We start from the raw sequence: 17322 nt of genomic DNA, 5'->3' as shown, positions 1-17322 counted from the left end.
AGATTAACACAGCCTACCTAAATAAGACACATAGTAATGCTCATTATACGACATTCCCCTTAGCACTGATGCTTTTTCAAGTCATGGTGAGTCACTATATTGAATACATTTCAACTTCCTCTTCATTCCCACAGCTAAGCTGTGCCTTTCTTCCCCATTTCCAATTATTCCTGTTTCTTCACCAACCTTAAATCTCAGGCAAATATCACCAAATGGGACTCTAAACAGTTCACCCAGAATCTTTCTTTCACCTTCTCTCTCATCCTGTTGCATATGATTAGTATGGCCCCAATCCCCATGAGGTAGATCTGGACCAGGTGTCCCTGCATCTGATCTGCATATAAATTTTTCAAGGATCCCAGGACTCATGACAGGAATACCCAGTTCTAGTCATGAGTGGGGAGTTAAATAGCATATGGATCTTCTGTGGGGGTATCTGGAGTACAAACACATACTGAGCAGTGCTGGGATCAGCATGGCCTGAAATGCTGTTGATTCTGCTGGGGCCCAGCACAATGAACTGGATGGTAAGTTATGAGTTTTTTGGCTTTGGAGTAATACCATGCAAAGCTTATATTATATATGTAAGTAGGAACAAAGTGCTATTTGATAGTATGTTTATGTAGTATTTGTGCTAGAATTTGTGGCAGTTTCAAAAATGGTAAAATGCCTCAATTCTGGATGAACTAAGTTTATGAATACCTATAGTAATTTACCTATATGAAAACTCCTACAGGCATGTTTATTTCAATGTCATTGTTTTCAAATTTGTTTCTCACTTCCATGTGCTCAAGGAGAGTGGGGTCTACCAGTAATGGGGTGAGGGAGAAGAGGTTGTAGGGGAAAGAAGTTGCAAGGGGGCCATCTGACTTTCCTCAAATTTATTTCCCTTCCTATTGCACCAGAAGGGGACAAATTCAAGCCAGACCTCCAATAATGACATTCCATACCTCAAAGTATAACAAATTTATAAATTTTCCATATATAGATTCTAATTACTGGGGGAGTTATCTTCTATTCAGTCATCTTATATTCAAATAAATATAGTACTTGTCTTATTTTTCAAAAATGCTAGCATTTTTTACTAACTCTCTGCCTCCCTACCCTCCCATTCCCCACATTTGCACAGGTTTAAAGGTCTATGCAATGTACAGGGTAAGAGAGAATGAGATCAATTTATTGTAGTGTATTACATGTGGTAATTACTCCCACATGAAGGAATTTTGGAGGAGACTTTATAACTGGAGGAATTTTGCATAACCAATAGATAAATATTTTTCAAGTATGATACATTTTGAATTACAATGGAGGACACAAACTAGTTTTTCTAGTATTATTAAAACCAGGAAGGAACAGAGACAAAAACCATTTATGAGATGTCATAAAGTCATAAAATTGAAAGCATGAGACTGAAAGCAAAGAGGAAATTCAGCTGTAAGTACTGAGAAATCTCAAATAGGCAAGATAGAATCTTTCTTTCTTTTCTGTTTTTCCAGAATGCTTGTCTTTTAAAAGAAGCCTACAGTTGTTTTTTGTTGTTGGTTTTTTTGCTTCCCCCTATAAACATTTACTTCATTGTAATAGTTCTCAGAATAGCAAGAATTGTCAAATGAAATGAATAAAACGATTGCTAAGCAAATGGGCACAAGCTCACAAACAGGCTAATTGTTGCATTAGAATGTATCTGTTGTCAACCTTCACAGGTTGTCTTGCAGTTGCAGTTCCATTGACCCCAATGGTACTTACTGAGAGATTTTTTTTGGGACCAGAACAGTATTGCATAGGAAGCATTAGGGAATAATGAGCTGCATTCTTGGGGTTAGTGAGGAGTCAGCACAAATTGTGGGAACAAATAACAATCAGACAAGGCAATGTTTTATAACATTGGGGATGCAATCCATCTTTGGGATCTTTCAAAGCTGGGCTAATAAAGGCCCACTTACAATCCCCAGCAGAGTACAGTTTAATTAAATTTGTCCATTAGAGGGCTTCTTCCCCTCCCTTTTACATTCTAGAAATTAATTCTTCTTCTTTCTGCCTGTCTTCCTTTCTACATCACAGATGCACTGAACCTTCGTAACCGACAGGTCATCTGCATCACACTGAAAGTCCTCCAGCACCTGGTTATGTCAGCTGACTCAGTGGGGGAGGCCTTGGTGCCCTATTATCGTCAAATTCTCCCAGTCCTAAACATCTTTAAGAATATGAATGGTGAGTTATCCTAGCAGTCACTGTGTCTTTCAACCCCTAAGGCAAAAAAGGGCTTGAGGCAGGGTTAATTAACAATGTAGTTAGGATTTATTACTGCATATAAACCCAAATCCATTTGGAGCTCTAAATAATGTAGCCCCCCTGCTATTCCCTAAGGATGCAGTAAAATTAACAATTTCATTTATTACTCCTTGCACGTACGGCTTATTTAACACAGTACAGAAGCACTGAAGCAGTTCTGTAATCTTCCAATAATTAAATTGTAAAGTTTTGTAACAGTCTTCTGAATACATTAATAAATTGCAAAGGTTTTTTTTTTCTTTTCAACATGTAAGTTATAAGTCCACTTTCTGATTCTGTTCTTTATGTTTCATGCCAATAAAGTTCATTCCATCTGTTATTGGTCTAGGAGACAATAACAAGAAAATTATTAATTGTTGTATTCAATTTGATGTACAAGAGATCTCCTTGTTATTCCAAATGCTGAAGTTAAAATATCAGTAGCAAGCAGCACAATTTGGAGTTATTGTGGAGAAATTTAGAATCACCTCATGCTGCACATTTGAAACTTTTTTGTTTTGTAGTGCAAAATTCTATTGTAGTTTTAGTTTTTAAGAGAAATATGGCACTGCCAGGAGTATTATTATTTATTACAACATTTTCATACACATGGGCCTAACTGTATGTCCTTTCTTCAAACTGCTTTCTAATCATCTTTTTCCTGTAGTAAATGTCTAGGTATATTATCTGATCAACCAACTGCTAAGTTACTGACTTAGACTTTGAAGTTTTATGCTATTCACACACAGTCCTATAGATTAAAATAAGTTAATTCCTGACAACCATGCAAATAAGTCTTATAATACCAGCAGAATGTCCAGGACACTCACTGCATTTCAGCAGCTATCTAGTGGGTTACCTCCTGTTAAACTATATTTTTGCATTATACTTATTTCTACATTTGTTTGAAACATGCAGAAATGTCTGTCCTAAATTTCTAACTTGGAGAATCTAATGAAATTTAGTAGGGCTGTCATATAGTAGTAATTGGTAGCTGATTCAATTTAAAGGAGAATCTTGGAATCCAAATTGAATCAGGAGACCAAGTAAAAGCTCCAAATTGATTCAAAGCATCCAAATTGATTTGGAAAAGCTTTGGGAAAAGATTTGGCCAATTCAGAGATTTGGCCACAAACTAAACTAGCAGCTGACAGCTGCCTCCCATTGGTAAGTCCATTGGGGTTTGGGGAGGGAAGAGGAATGGGGGAGGGAGGGATTGGGGCTGGGGCTGGGGCTGTGACAGCCTGCCCAGCCAGGGCATGGGGGGGGTGTTACTCAGGGAGGAGGGTGGGGAGGTAAGGGATACAGGCATGGTAGCACTGAGAGTGGGGTCTCTGCCCTGCTGCCACTTGCCCAGCTGGAGCGGGGGCAAGATGTGGGCATGGCTCGCTCCAGATGGAAGGGAGCAAGCAGCAGCAGGACATAGCCCCCACTCCCAGCGCTGCTGTGCCCACATCCCACACCCCCCACACCAGCTGGCAAGCAGCAGGAAGGCAGAGCCCCCACTCCCAACACTGATGTGAGCACGGCAGCACTGGCAGTGGGGCTATGCCCTGCTGCCACCTGGAGTGAGCCGTGCCAGCATCACAGCTCCCCTGCACTGGCTGAGCATACAGCAGCAGGGCAGAGCCCCCATGGCTCCCCCCACTGGGGCAGAGGCAGGCACAGCTGGGGGAGCTGCGGGAGAAGCCCCATGGCTGCCCTGCCCAGCCCCATCCCCCACCTGGCCCAGCCTCCTGGTCCTTTAAAAACAACAACAAAAAAAGCCCTGTACTTACTGTCTGCAGCAACAGTGTTTGGGGCCTCTGGGTGTTGGTGGCAGGTCCCCACAGGCAGCACAGGGCAGTGGGGGGCAACAGGGATTGCTCCTCCACCTGGCATCTGTGCGGCAGCTGCCCCATGGCATAGGTGCAGCATGGCTTGGCCTGGTGCCGCACACTGTCTGGGAGCTAGGGCCACTGGGGCTGAGTGGTGCTGGGCTCTGGCAGACACGTGGAGCTGCCCCTGCTCCCAGGTGAATCTAAATGGGGAATTGAACAGGGAATTGGGGAATCAAACTGGGGAGGGGGGAATTGAACTGGTTTGATTCCCCAGCTCCCAGTTCAATTTGCCTGGGAGCTGGGGTGGCTCCACATGTCAGCTAGAGCCCAGCAGTGCTCAGCCCCAGCAACCCCAGCTCCCAGACAGTGCACAATGTCCTAGTGAGCCATGCTGCACCCGCGCCATGGGGTAGCTGCCACGCGGGGGTCAGGGGGGGCAATACCCACTGCCCCACTCTGCTACCAGTGCCCAGAGGCCCCAGTTGCCACTCCTGCAGCTGGTGAGTGTGGGGCTTTTTTTAAAAAAGTATCAGGAGGCTGGGCTGAGTGGGGGATGGGGCTGGGCAGGGCAGCCGTGGGGGATTTTCCCACAGCTCCCCCCACCCGGGGAGAGGCAGGCACACTCGGAGGAGTTGTGGGAGAACCTGCAGGTACCTGGCTGTGCCTGCCTCTCCCCAGCCAATCCAAATCACCAACTCTCTCCTAATCAGCGCCAAATCTTCCAAAGCTGATTCAGCCAAATCAATTCAGGACCATGATCCGAATCTCTGAATCGAGTCACTGTCCTCTGAATCAGCCAAATCCAAACCGAATACTTCCCTATTCACATAGGCCTAACATTTACACTTGTATTTATTTATAAGATTACATGTAAATGACCCTGTATAAGCAGAGAACACATTGCAGTAAAATGTAGAGACAGAGAACAGATAGGACAAAATAGCAAGGAAGAGAACTGTGGGTGTCTAGAGGCTGAAAGATGTAGGACAGCAATAAAAACATTTCTGTGTTTGAATCTTGCATTTGAGCTATGCTCTTTGTGAACACCAGCGTCCATAATAGTGACATCAGAGATCTGAGGCCAAATACAGCACATGAAAAGGAATGCTATAATTTAATTTGCAAATGGTGTCCCTTCTAAATTGTAGAAGGCTCACTAAGTATGTTGTGAGCTTTTCCAAGTCAGCTTGTTGAAATGGCTTTGGTTAAATGGTAAAGAAAGTTCTTGTTCATTGTTAGTGGCGCACCTTGGACACAAATATGCATACAAATGAATGGTATATAAATAAGTTTTCCAAAGTTTGTCTGACACATAACAAGGTTTGCTTTCTGGTATCCAGCTAAACTTAAAACTTAATATTTGTTTTCCATGAATGAACTTAAAAAAAAGCAACCTGAAAATCTAACCATGGATTCATCATACTCAGCAGACAAAAGGAACAGGATTTACTGCTATTTGCTATATTTTTGTTGCTCGTACTGAATGCAGTAGTAACACATTCTGTGACTGTATGAATGGTTTAGTTTTGTAGTTTCTAATTTTAATTATGTAACAAGTGTTTTTACACTGCATCTCAATTAAAAATTCTGTAAGGAGGCAGAGTGATTTAGTATGTGTACTCTGATTTCAAACTGAGATCTGTAGGAAAAAAAAACACAGAGTTGAGCACCATGAATTGCAAATATCCTCTAACGCTAAGAATTTCCCTTTCTCATATATAAAATATTGTTTCCCAATAAGGTGTTGCACACAAGATGGAGGGAGGGTGGGGGCTAAAGGAAAAAGCCTAAAGCAAAATCTAAGGGCCCAGAATTAACACAGTTAATTGAAACAATATTTTGTCTTAAGTGGAATGAATTTGATTTTTCTGCTTGTGTAGTGATGTGTATTAAGTAGATAATAGTTGTGTTTAAGGGCCCAAACATATGAAACTATCAGTCTATTCAGTATTATGTGCTAGAACTGTGGAAAGTGTCCTTGTTTCTTTCCCTGGAGGGCCCTTTCTTTTTGTTCCTTCCCCATATTCTTGATGACTGGAAGGTGTTTGGTTCTCTCACTAATTTTTCCTTCTCCTGTATGCATGGTGGAGGACTGAGCCAGAGAAGTTTCACCAGTCTTTTTTTCACAATTCTGTGCATGGATTGGGGACTTATCCAGGCTGGATTCTTTGCTATCTGTCCTCAGAGCTGAAAATAATAGAAAAGAAATCTACACTCTTCTTTCCTCTTCTCCATGTAGAAGAAACAGGGGCTGCAGTATATTCTGCTGGATATTTCTGCCTTGAGTACAGCAGGGAAATGTGTAATAGCAATTTTCAGTCCTATAGCAATTTATCAGTCCTGTTACTCATTCCCCTGACATAGTCAACAGGAGAGAGTTCTAAGTAGACAGTTAATGTTGATTTCTGCCAGAAAGGAAATTGCCTTGACCAGCAGCACATCCTAGTAAAGCTAGTCAGGATTTTTTTTTTCATAGAAAAAACTGTTTCATTGAAACCTAAACTTCTCACAGAAACATCTCAGTTGTGAAGGTTTCTTATTTCCAGGAATTGAGACTTTCAAGCATTTCCATTAGCCTTGTTTTCAGCTCATGATGTGGCCATGAATATTCTCTGTAAACTGAAATTTTAATTTCCCATCTAAGCTCGCAGTTTATTTTGTTTAGAAATTATAAATAGTTGTTCAAATGTTTTGAGTGATAAAACTGGGTGCATCTACTTTTGGGTTTTACTATGGAGTCGCTAATTAGCTCCGCAGTAGTGTCATTGTCTACATGTGTCCTGGTATTCGGACACAGTAAATTCATTAACTCTGCCATAGGATAGTACTATCTCTAACAGTACTATCCTACAGCTGAGTAATTATGTGAACTGAAATGCACATGTAGGCAGTGACTGGGGCTCGCTAAAGCACAGGGGATGCCTGCATGCGTGCCACACAGCTTCACACTTTAGCACTCTCTTCCCCGGCCAGCTCCTCCACTGTCCAATGCCTCTACGAGGAGCCTGGGGCTGACCCATCAGGCCCACTGCCAGCCTGGGGTTGATCTGCTTGTGCTCAAACTGTTACAGTCCCATGAGCACATGTAGACACTGTGCCTGAGAGCAGCTGACTCTGGCACAAACTGTGCCAGAGTTTATTGCTTCATGTTAATTGAATCTGTAGATGCATCCACAGGGAACAATAAAGCATGTAGAGGTCTCACATAATTTCTCTCTCTTGTATCTTAAGATTTTCATTTTTCAAAGTGTCATTTTAAAGACAGCATATGCCTTTACTTGTTTGAAAATAAATTGAAAGCAAATTAAATATTCATTTTTTATTCTCCCCAAAATCTTGAGACAATGTTTTTCTTATTTCATATGTATTCTAATTTTTCAAATAAAAATGGAATTGGGATTTTCAGTTTAGAATGTAGAACCTAATTCAGCCACGGTCCACTTGTAAACCTTATGTCTGATTTTAATCTTACACTGGTTTTGTTCATTCATTCATTCAATTTATATGCTGCCCTTCCCATCAAAGGCTCAGGGAAGTTTATAATAACTGAACAAAATAACTTATAAAACAGGAGAATGACAAAAAACTAAAAAAACTTAAAAGGGAGGTAGAAAAATACCAACATAAGGCAAAGGACCTCTGTCCCCCCACAACAATATCTTCACCTAGCTTTGTTTGTTAAACGCCTTAAAATCCATTGTTGAGCAACATCCATTCAGGATTTATAATAGGGAAATTAAGACCTGAGATTAGAATTAGGCTCAACTTTTCTGATGATTTTGAGTCATATCATTTCTTCCCATATAAATGTGCAAAAAGCAGACATGGAACTTATAGCAGGCCACTCTGTGCTCCAATATGAAGAGGAAATTATGGATTGTGGAGAGGACCATGCATACAGTCTTCTGATTCCTGGAAGCTTGAGAAGAGATGTAGAAATAAAATCAACCATCAACCAGTCTCAGTCTATTTTCCAGAATGGATTCGCTCGTCCCCTCTACCTTGCAGTGCTCTGTGTGCCATAACTCTGGTTGCCCCGTTTCTTTCTTTCATCAGTTCCCCTGTACATAGTTATGTATTACCTCATTTACTGGGTGAGGTGGATAGAAGCTAGAACAGAGATGTGTAGATGCTGTTTCAAGTAGTATTGTCTCCCTCTTGGAAATTACCTGACTGGATATTTCCCAGGTTCAATGAGGAACATGTTTCACAGAGCATCTGCTTCCCCACTCTACCCACTTGTGGAGATCCATAATGATAAACCCTTTTTTTCTGCATTCAGTTCATGCACAGAATAGGCAGAATGGGGATGCTGGGAGAGGCAGCCAGTTGTAGTTTCTTCATCTAGAGCAGGGGTTCCCAAAGCTTTTATGCCATGGCCCCGCAAACCACAGCCCAGCAGTCACAGCCAACCAAGGCCCAAATTTCTGGCCAAAAGACAGGTAAGGATCCCACCCCCTCCCCACCCCACCCTGCCCAGCAGCCAACCAATCTGCAGACTGGCAGCTGACCCACTGTGGCCTGGCACTGGGCCACAGCCCAAGGATTGAGAACTCCTGATCTAGAGCCATATGACCCTAACACAAGTTTGTGTTGCACCACAGGAGACCTAAGTTACCTCACTGGGATAGGGTTCCTCAGGAACCTTACATCAGAGGAGATTCGGACATAGCAGAGCTCTACTCTGCCTTTCCTGATCTCCTACTTCTCCAGCCCTTCTCAAGGAACATGACATACTTTCTTCCTTACGTTAGCCCGGTGTAACAGTTGGCATAGGAGGTGGACTGTTCCAGAGACATAACTGTCCAGTACTGTGGGTGGTGGCAGCACATGGCGTAGGAGTAGTGGCCAGAGGCTCACGGCTGTTGGGCTGAGAGACATTACCTCCTTTTATCCCTGCCAAAAATCTGTTTTTTTCACTGCTTGACATGTGTCAGCAGCACAAAGCAGTTGAAATTCTCCCTCCCCGAAGCAGCTGCTGACCCCATACTATGCACTGCTGCTCCTCCTCCTCCTTTGCCCTCCCTGCTGACAGAGCTGGAGCCTGTGAAAGGCAGGTACAGGGTGCAATAGGTAAATAGGGGAAGGGAGTCACTCAATTCCATTCCAGCACCCCTCTTAGGCAGTGCCCAGGGCTTCAGACCAGCTCGCCCACCCATATTTATGCTACTAGACTATTCCAACAGTTCCCAGGTGCAGAGGTAATTCCTCACTGACCTCTAATCACTTCTGTTGGGATACTTGTCGCCATTTATGTAGTGGCATTAAGAGAGTGGTGAATCTAGTTCACAAAGGGAATGAACATGCTAAAGAGCTGCTGCTTCTCTTCCCCAGAGGAATTTTTTTTTTACCATTTTGCCACATTTTATGCTCATCTGCTTCCCTCCAGATGACATAACCTTTATTTTAAACATACAGTGCATTTTACAGATTCTCATGGCATGAACCAATGTCTTTTCTATCTAATTATGTTCATGAACCCTACTATCTTTAAAAAACATGTACCTTTATATCTGTTGTGTTGTCCTGCTTGTTTGTGTCTTCACATGGCTGCATTTCCTGCAAAGATAGTCAGAATTATTAAAGTACTGAGCATTTTTTATGATGTCATTACTCCCACGTGGCTTTGGAGAGAGGCTGGTTTAGGCATTTGGTCTTAAGGGCTCATCATCTGTACCTGAAGGTAGTTGAGATTATTTTTTGTCAAATCTTTACCTGGAAACTCATCATCAGTGCCTATCAACTTCCCTCAGTATAACTTTTCTCTAAATGAAGTATATTGCTCCATTTGTTTTGTAATTTTATCTATGACAGAAATAATCTTGATTCTGTTTTCTGAATTCCATAATTCTATTCCATGATTTTTAGAACAGTATGTGAAAGAACATATTGTAATGAAAATTGATATTGAACAATAAATTTAGGTATGCAGATACATTTTAGGGCTAGAGTCTGGTGGCCAGAAAATAGACAGTTTACATATGATAAATTCAGATATATATTCTGTGCTTTGAATTTCCACAATTGTGGAGTAGAAAATATTTTGATTTCATCTGGGTGAATATGTGTCAGGAATTCTTGTGGAAATAAAGAATTTAAAAAGAGACTATTGACTGGAAACTATTAAGTAAAAATTAATCTAGGTTTGTAAACATATATGCTGACATTGAAAACAAGACATATCCATTTGGAGAACAGAAAAATATCATGTGACCAACGTGTCAACTGAAACAAATCAACATATCCTGAATTACAGATATCAAAAATATGTTCAATATATTTTTTCACGCAATTGGCAGGCGAAAAGCTATTTGCCAAATTTATTCAGTAACTTAAAATAACAAACAATGTGATGAAATCGGTAGCTGTTCTCAGAGGCTGAATTGAGCAACCAAACATTTACTCTTTTCTAATTCTGATCAGTTTCCTTCTAGTTCATCAGAAATTTTGTTTGAAGTTTCTCTGTTTTATAAGTGCAATTCATTGCGTTGTATTGAATTGGTATTAGAAGGAAAACAGAAAACTTGAAGAAGAGGGAGATGCAGTAGATGCAAAATAACTTCCTAAAGGGTGCGCCTGTTTCCCATGGCCAGATTTAAGGGATCAGATGCTACAGTAGTGGCAGTACAGTTAACCCCACCTGTTAGAGTCACTAGTGTTCTGCAGTTCACCAGGTTTTTTTCATGTGCTTTGTAGAATGCCAGAAAAACCCCAAATTAGAAGCAAGAAGTGATGAGCTTCAGCATTTAGGCCTTTGACTTTCTAACACCAGGTTATTTCCCAGTACACACTTAAATGTATGGCTCAAGATAAAGAGGCTATTACCAGGTCTTGAAGAAGGGAAAAGCTGTAAATATCTTTGTTAGAATATCTTCAACAGCTACAACATAGATCAACATAGACAGTCCTAACTGACCTCCTAGTGGAGAGTGTAAAGCAGGAAGGTACTAGAGTAATTATGAATGCCCCTTCTAATCTACCATTCCTTAAAGTAAAAATTAAGTTCTGTTCCTAAGATCCTACCATTCAGACCTCAATCCTATTGTCATGGCATTGGTTGAGGAGCTGTCTGCATAGTACATGTGTACAAGCTCAAAACTCAAACCTCTTGCAGGCATATATCCTTAAGTCTTTCTGCCACCAGCCTCCTTTAACAAGCTTGGCTTATGACGTCTTACCCAACATCTGTTCTAATACTTAGGTGTCTTGACACTTGCCCCCCGGCTATGTATCTGGCCCCACACTGCTGCATATGTGCTCCACACAGAACCCACTGGCTCTCACCCCAAATCCCCTGCGGCCTCTGGTTATTTCTTCTTTCAATGCAACAGGCATCAAAGACCCCTTTGTTCATGAGATGCCCGTCCCCAAAAGACAGGAGGCCCAGTTCTTTACATCCAGTGCATTAGAGAGAATACTTGTGATGAGATCCTCTCAAAAACAGTTGGCTAATATGAGAACTGAATGTTTAACATGGGCAAATCTATAAAATAAATTACTCCAAAGGGGTATGCAGATATTAGCAATAGAAAATTTCTGCTATAGAAATGCATTTAAATGTTTATACATTTAAAAATACTGTACCAAACTTAGTTTCTTAAACTTAAAAAATGCACCTTTTAACTGACTCTAGGTGCATCTACATATGCATCAATGCGCCTTTTCTAAGATGCATTAAATTTAGTACCACCAATGTGAGGGCATTTATATACATACAGTTGTCTCCTCTGATGTGCTGGAAATCTGGCACGTCAAAGCAGACTCGATTAATTGAGTCTGCTCTGCGTGCGAGCTGACGTGCCTAGTGTTGCAGTGCATACATGTGTATAAACGGTGAAATGCACATTAGTGCCGAGAAAATGGCAACGGTTTGCTTTTGAACTAAAACACTGCCACTGCCATTTTCTCAGCACTGATGTGCATTTTGCTGTTTATACAAATGCATGTGCCACAGCACCGGGAACTTTTAAAAGTGCCCAGTACTGCAGCACAAGCATGTGTACAAATGCCCTGAGGTACTAAATTAATGCGCATCAGACTGCACTAATGCACAGCAACATATTTGCATGCTTTTAGTGACATTTAGTGCACAGTAGACTATTTGACTGCACATTAGAATAATGCCACAGTTTTTTCTATGGCACTTTAATGAGCAGTAAAATACTTTACTGCACATTAAAGCACATGTACAAACAAGCCCACTGAGTAGAGAATATTGTAATACAAAAGAAATGTCTTTTAGACATGTGGCCTGAAGCTTGGCCTTCATTTCAGCTGACTTTAATTGAAGAACATTATGAGAAACTAAAAAAGTGTTATTATAGAAATTTAAGTGTAACCCTAAGAAATACTTGTACTATCCTTTCCACAGTTTTCTATGCAATTACTTTTTTAAGGAATCACCTTTGAGAAGGAAAACACAGAATGCAGCATCCAGCTGCCTTGCTATATTTCCTTCAACATGAAAGTTATTTTTAACTTTTATGGCAACACAAAGCAAGCATGAAATAATATTTTCTACTGGTCAAGCAAAAATAATCACAGATAAAATACAAGCAGTTTGTAATATCGCCTTCTAATATTGCAAGTTTTATTGATGTTGCTTTGCTTGCTTGCTTTTAATATGTAACCCCAGTGTATATAATAAGAACTCGATGGCTAATCTTCCAGGTGATGAACAGAAAAGAAATTATAATGATGACCATACAGTGACTTAGAACTATTAAAAACTTTACAACTGTAAATCCATTCTGTGTGTAGACGAAATGAGAGGTCCGTATGCACTACAATTTTTAAGTGGGCTAAATGCTTTTGCAACACTTTAATGGCACCAGTGTTTGCATTCCTCAGCAGCATATTGCACATTAATTCCAGCCACTATAGGAAATTCTGCAGAATAGTGCGCCTTAAATAACTTTTGACACAGTAAATTATAACTCCTTTAAGAAGTTTTAGTTTACTGCCCCTACAGCCACAGAGTGAAAGCACTGGGCTCTGTGCAGCTCCACGACTCTGCAGGAAGCCCTGCAGGCAGCCTGATAGCAGCCTGGGAAAGCAGCTCCGCCCAAGAAAAGCAGCAAGCCTAATCTTTTTTTTCCCACACCCCTGGAGCCTGCCTGCCTACCTGAGCTGCAGGGGGGCTTGGTACTTCCCTCCGCAACTGCAGTACCACCCAGCGCTGCCCAAGCCGGGTGCCTGTAGGTGGGTGTTGCCTGGGGGATGGCCACCACTGCCACAAAGGGAAGCACCAGCTCCCCCCCTCCCCTGCAGCCCAGGGACCACTCTGCCCGACAGCAGCTCACCCTCCCCTCCCCACCAGAAAGGCAGGTAAGTCAGCAGGATGTGTGTATGACACAGGGGTTTAATCAGCCCTAAATTGAAGTGGTGTTTTTTAAAACCTACCGCTTGAATTTAGGGCCCCTGTTTCATCTACTCATACCCACAAGTACTATCCTGCTGCGGAGTTTTTTACTGTAGACACTGATCCAGCTGGCTGGTACATGAGGGCACTTTAGAGCTGAGTCTGTCTTCTGGCTAGCCCTGCACTAAAGCACCCTCAATCCCCAGCCAGCCCCTCAGCAACATGAGCTGCATCAGAGCAGACCCAGCCTGGCAGGTGACCCCTGGGGCCCCTTCCAGTTACGGCTGCCAGGCTCAATGGGCTGTGGTCCCAGGTGCATGTTTAAACATGCACCCAGGAGCAGTAAAATCCAGATAAGTACCTTTGTTTATTGTGTCACATTAATATGCACATGTAGATGTGCCCATTGAGTATTTCTTCTGAAAGGAAATAAGTTCATGCTCTCAAATCTCTTTTCATTTTTGCATCATGAAACCTTTTCTGTATATTTCATTTTCAAAGCTGTGTTTTATAGATCTGTAAGGCTTCTGAAGTAAATAAAATTTAAGAAGAAATAGAATAAGCTTGTGCTTTTGTGACAGGAGACAGAAAATAAGACTAAAAAGGACAAAAGGGAATCTTCAAAGCTTGGTAAAAATGATTATTGTATGCTGTGTTATACATACACCAGAATGAATATTATAAGCAGAAATTTGTTTGATAATAAGACTTAGACAGTAATACACAGCAAATTTCTTTTGTATAGTGTAGTCAGGTAAATGAAAGTTTCATTGATCTACTTTAACAACTATTATATGCTGTCAAATCAAAGCACTCTTAACAGCTGTGCTACTTCAATTTGTATGCATTATAAAGCAAAATATTTTCATGTCATCAATTTATATTATTCAGTAGTGATCAATAACAGTTTGTAAAAAACTGCAGATTAAATCATGTAGAATGATTTGAAAACAAAACAGCATAAGTCTTAGCAATATCCAGAAAAAAAAAGGGAAGGAAACTAGCTCTTTACAATTATTTATTTAAATTTATACCTTACCCTGAAGAATTTTGGTTCTGATCTCTTTGCTGGCTTTTCCCCCTTTAGTTTGTAAGACATCTGAATGGTGTACGGTACTAATGATTAATAATATTTTTTAAAGACACCATCAGCTCAGGATTCTACTTGTATTTCCACCATAAAAGGAGCTGTAAAAATTCTGACCTCCTAAACTTTTGGGCACCTATACGCATGCATCGAAGCTGCTCCGACGCACTATTACTTAATTAATTAAGTCTGCTAAAGCATAGTAATTATCGTGCTCCAGCAGACTCCAATATCAAGTGTATCAGCATCCATGCACTGAAAAATGGAGGTTGGGGTGCACTAACTCATTCAACAAGTTTTAAAGCGCCCCGCCACCATTTTTCAGCATGGGGACACTGATAGACGTGATGATCTGAGCACTTTAGTAAGAGCAGCTCTCACTCATAGAGGCACTGGTATTTAAGTCTGAACACCAGGTCCCCGCCTTCAGATAGGCACCACTGAAGGATCCCCCTACATGGAGGTAGGATCTTTCCATTGGCAGTGTCACTTACTTCAGGACCACTTTCTGCATTAGTAGAGAGCCAAGGATTTTGGTTACAACACAAGCTCCCTGACACCACAGCTAACTAAGGAAGTTAACACATCCTTTTATCAGCCTCTACCTACCCAGTAGTAGGGTTGGAGTGTTGCTGTAGATATGATGGTCCAGGAACTATGTGAGAAGCAAGGGTTTTTTGGTGATATCTTTTATTGAACAAACAGTATAGATGAAAAAGATGTTAGACAAGTTTTTGGGCACAAAGGTTGCCTATATATGTGCTTCATTGTATTCTAAACAGAACACATTGGAACAGACTTGATTAATCAAGTTTTTTCTGTGCTTTAATTATACTTTCATAGTTGGTAGGGTCAGAAGGGACCTAATCAGATCATCAAGTCCAACCCCCTGCCACAGGCAGGAAAGAATGCAGCGGTCAAACAACCCCGGATAGGTGAATGTCTAGCCTCCTTTTAAAGATGCCCGGGGTAGGAGCGCGCATCACTTCCCTTGGAAGTTGTTTCCAGCTCCTGGCCTCCCTGACTGTGAATTAGTGCCTCCTGATGGCTAACCTGAATCTACAGTCAGTCAACTTATGGCCATTATTCCTTGTTACTCCTGGTAGTGCTTGGGGGAACAGGGACTCTCCCATTGCCTGCTGGTCCCCCTTGGCCAGTTTGTAGATGGCCACCAGATCCCCCCTCAGCCTTCTCTTGTGGAGGCTGAACAGGTTCAGGTCCTGTAGCCTCTCCTCATAGGGACTACCCTGCTGCCCCCTGATCATGTGAATGGCCCTGCTCTGGACCCTCTCGATGCTGGCCACATCCCTCCTGAAGTGCAGCTCCCAGAACTGGATGTAGTACTCCAACTGTGGCCTGACCAATGTCGCATGGGGGGGAGGATCACTTCCTTGGACCTGCTTGTGATGCAGCTATGGATGCATGACAAGGTATAGTTAACCTTCCTGACCGCATCTCCACATTGGTGACCCATGTTCATCTTAGAATCAATAGCGACTCCGAGATCCTTTTCTGCCTCTGTACTGACGTGAAGGGAATTCCCCAGCCTGTAGGTATGCTGCTGGCTCTTCCTCCCCAGGTGCAGTACCTTGCACTTTTCCGTGTTGAAACCCATCCTATTCTCATCTGCCCACCTCTGTAACCTGTCCAGATCTAGTCGTAGCCTGTCCCTCTCTTCTGGCATGCCCACTTCTCCCCACACCTTAGTGTCATCCATGAATTTGAACAAGGTGCTTTTCATCCCCTTGTCCAAGTCGCTGATGAAGATGTTGAACAGTGTGGACCTGAGGACGGAGCCCTGGGGAACCCCACTGCCCACATCCCTCCAGGTTGAAAATGACCCATCCACCACCGCTCTCCGAGTGTGGCCCTCCAGCCAGTTTGCGACCCATCTGACTGTGTAGGCATCGATATCACAGTTGCCTAATTTCTTAATGAGGTTGGAGTGAGAGACAGTATCAAAAGCCTTCCTTAAGTCCAGAAAGACTACGTCCACCGTGACACCTGCATCCAAGGATTGTGTGACCTGGTCATAGAAGGCAACCCGGTTGGTCTGACAGGACCTGCCTCTAATGAACCCATGTTGATTGCCCCTAAGCATAATCTCCCCTGCTGGCCCCTTGCAAATGTGCTCCTGGATAATTTTCTCAAAGAGCTTTTCCAGGACCAAGGTAAGACTAACAAGTCTATAGTTTCTGGGTCCTCTTTCCTCCCTTTTTTGAAAATGGGGACCACAATGGCCCTTTTCCAGTCCTCTGGCACCTTGCCAGTGCACCAAAAGTGCTCATAAAGCTGTGCCAAGGGTCCTGCAATGACTTCTGCCAATTCCCTCAACACTCTGGGATGGAGATCTGCTGATTTGAACATGTCTAGTCCCACCAGAAGTTCCCTGACTCAGTCCTCACTACCCCCAGGCCTGGCTGCACCTCCCCTGGGTCTGTCTGGGATCCCAGTGGGGGGATGTCCCTGTCCCTGCTCAGAAAAATGGAATCAAAGAATCTGTTAAAGAGGTAAGCTTTGTCATCTGGTGCAACCACCAGATTTCCAAGTGCGTCCTGCAGAGGCCCCACATTACTTGGTACCTTCTTTTTACCCGCTATGAATTTAAAAAAGGACTTCTTGTTATCCTTGATCCGGGTAGTCTGTGCCATCTCTGCCTTAGCCTTCCTTACAGCTCCCCTACAATCTTGAGCAATGGAGGTATAATCCTCTTTGGTGGTGGCCCCTCCCTTCCATTGGGTATACGCCTTCTTTTTGGCTTTGAGATGTTCCTGGATGCTTTT

At 42.3% G+C, this 17322-nt stretch overlaps 1 protein-coding gene across 3 annotated transcripts in view; it reads left to right on the top strand.

Annotated features, from left to right (window-relative positions):
* Window positions 1–17322, top strand: part of PACRG (PARK2 coregulated) — a 497709-nt gene that overhangs the window by 319615 nt on the left and 160772 nt on the right. For 2 of the 3 annotated variants that reach the window (XM_019549985.1, XM_019549984.1), the window contains one exon: window positions 2062–2211. The exons of the other annotated variant lie outside the window; for it this stretch is intronic. In XM_019549985.1, coding sequence (XP_019405530.1) covers window positions 2062–2211 — 150 coding nt within the window. The remainder of the gene's footprint in view (window positions 1–2061; window positions 2212–17322) is intronic. 3 annotated transcript variants of the gene reach the window in all.

Source organism: Crocodylus porosus, unplaced genomic scaffold (genome assembly GCF_001723895.1).
Source record: "Crocodylus porosus isolate Cpor-Errol unplaced genomic scaffold, CroPor_comp1, whole genome shotgun sequence".
Lineage (NCBI taxonomy): Eukaryota > Metazoa > Chordata > Crocodylia > Crocodylidae > Crocodylus > Crocodylus porosus.
The sequence above is the reverse complement of the archived record's forward strand: the minus strand, read 5'-3'. Positions and strand labels throughout refer to the sequence as shown.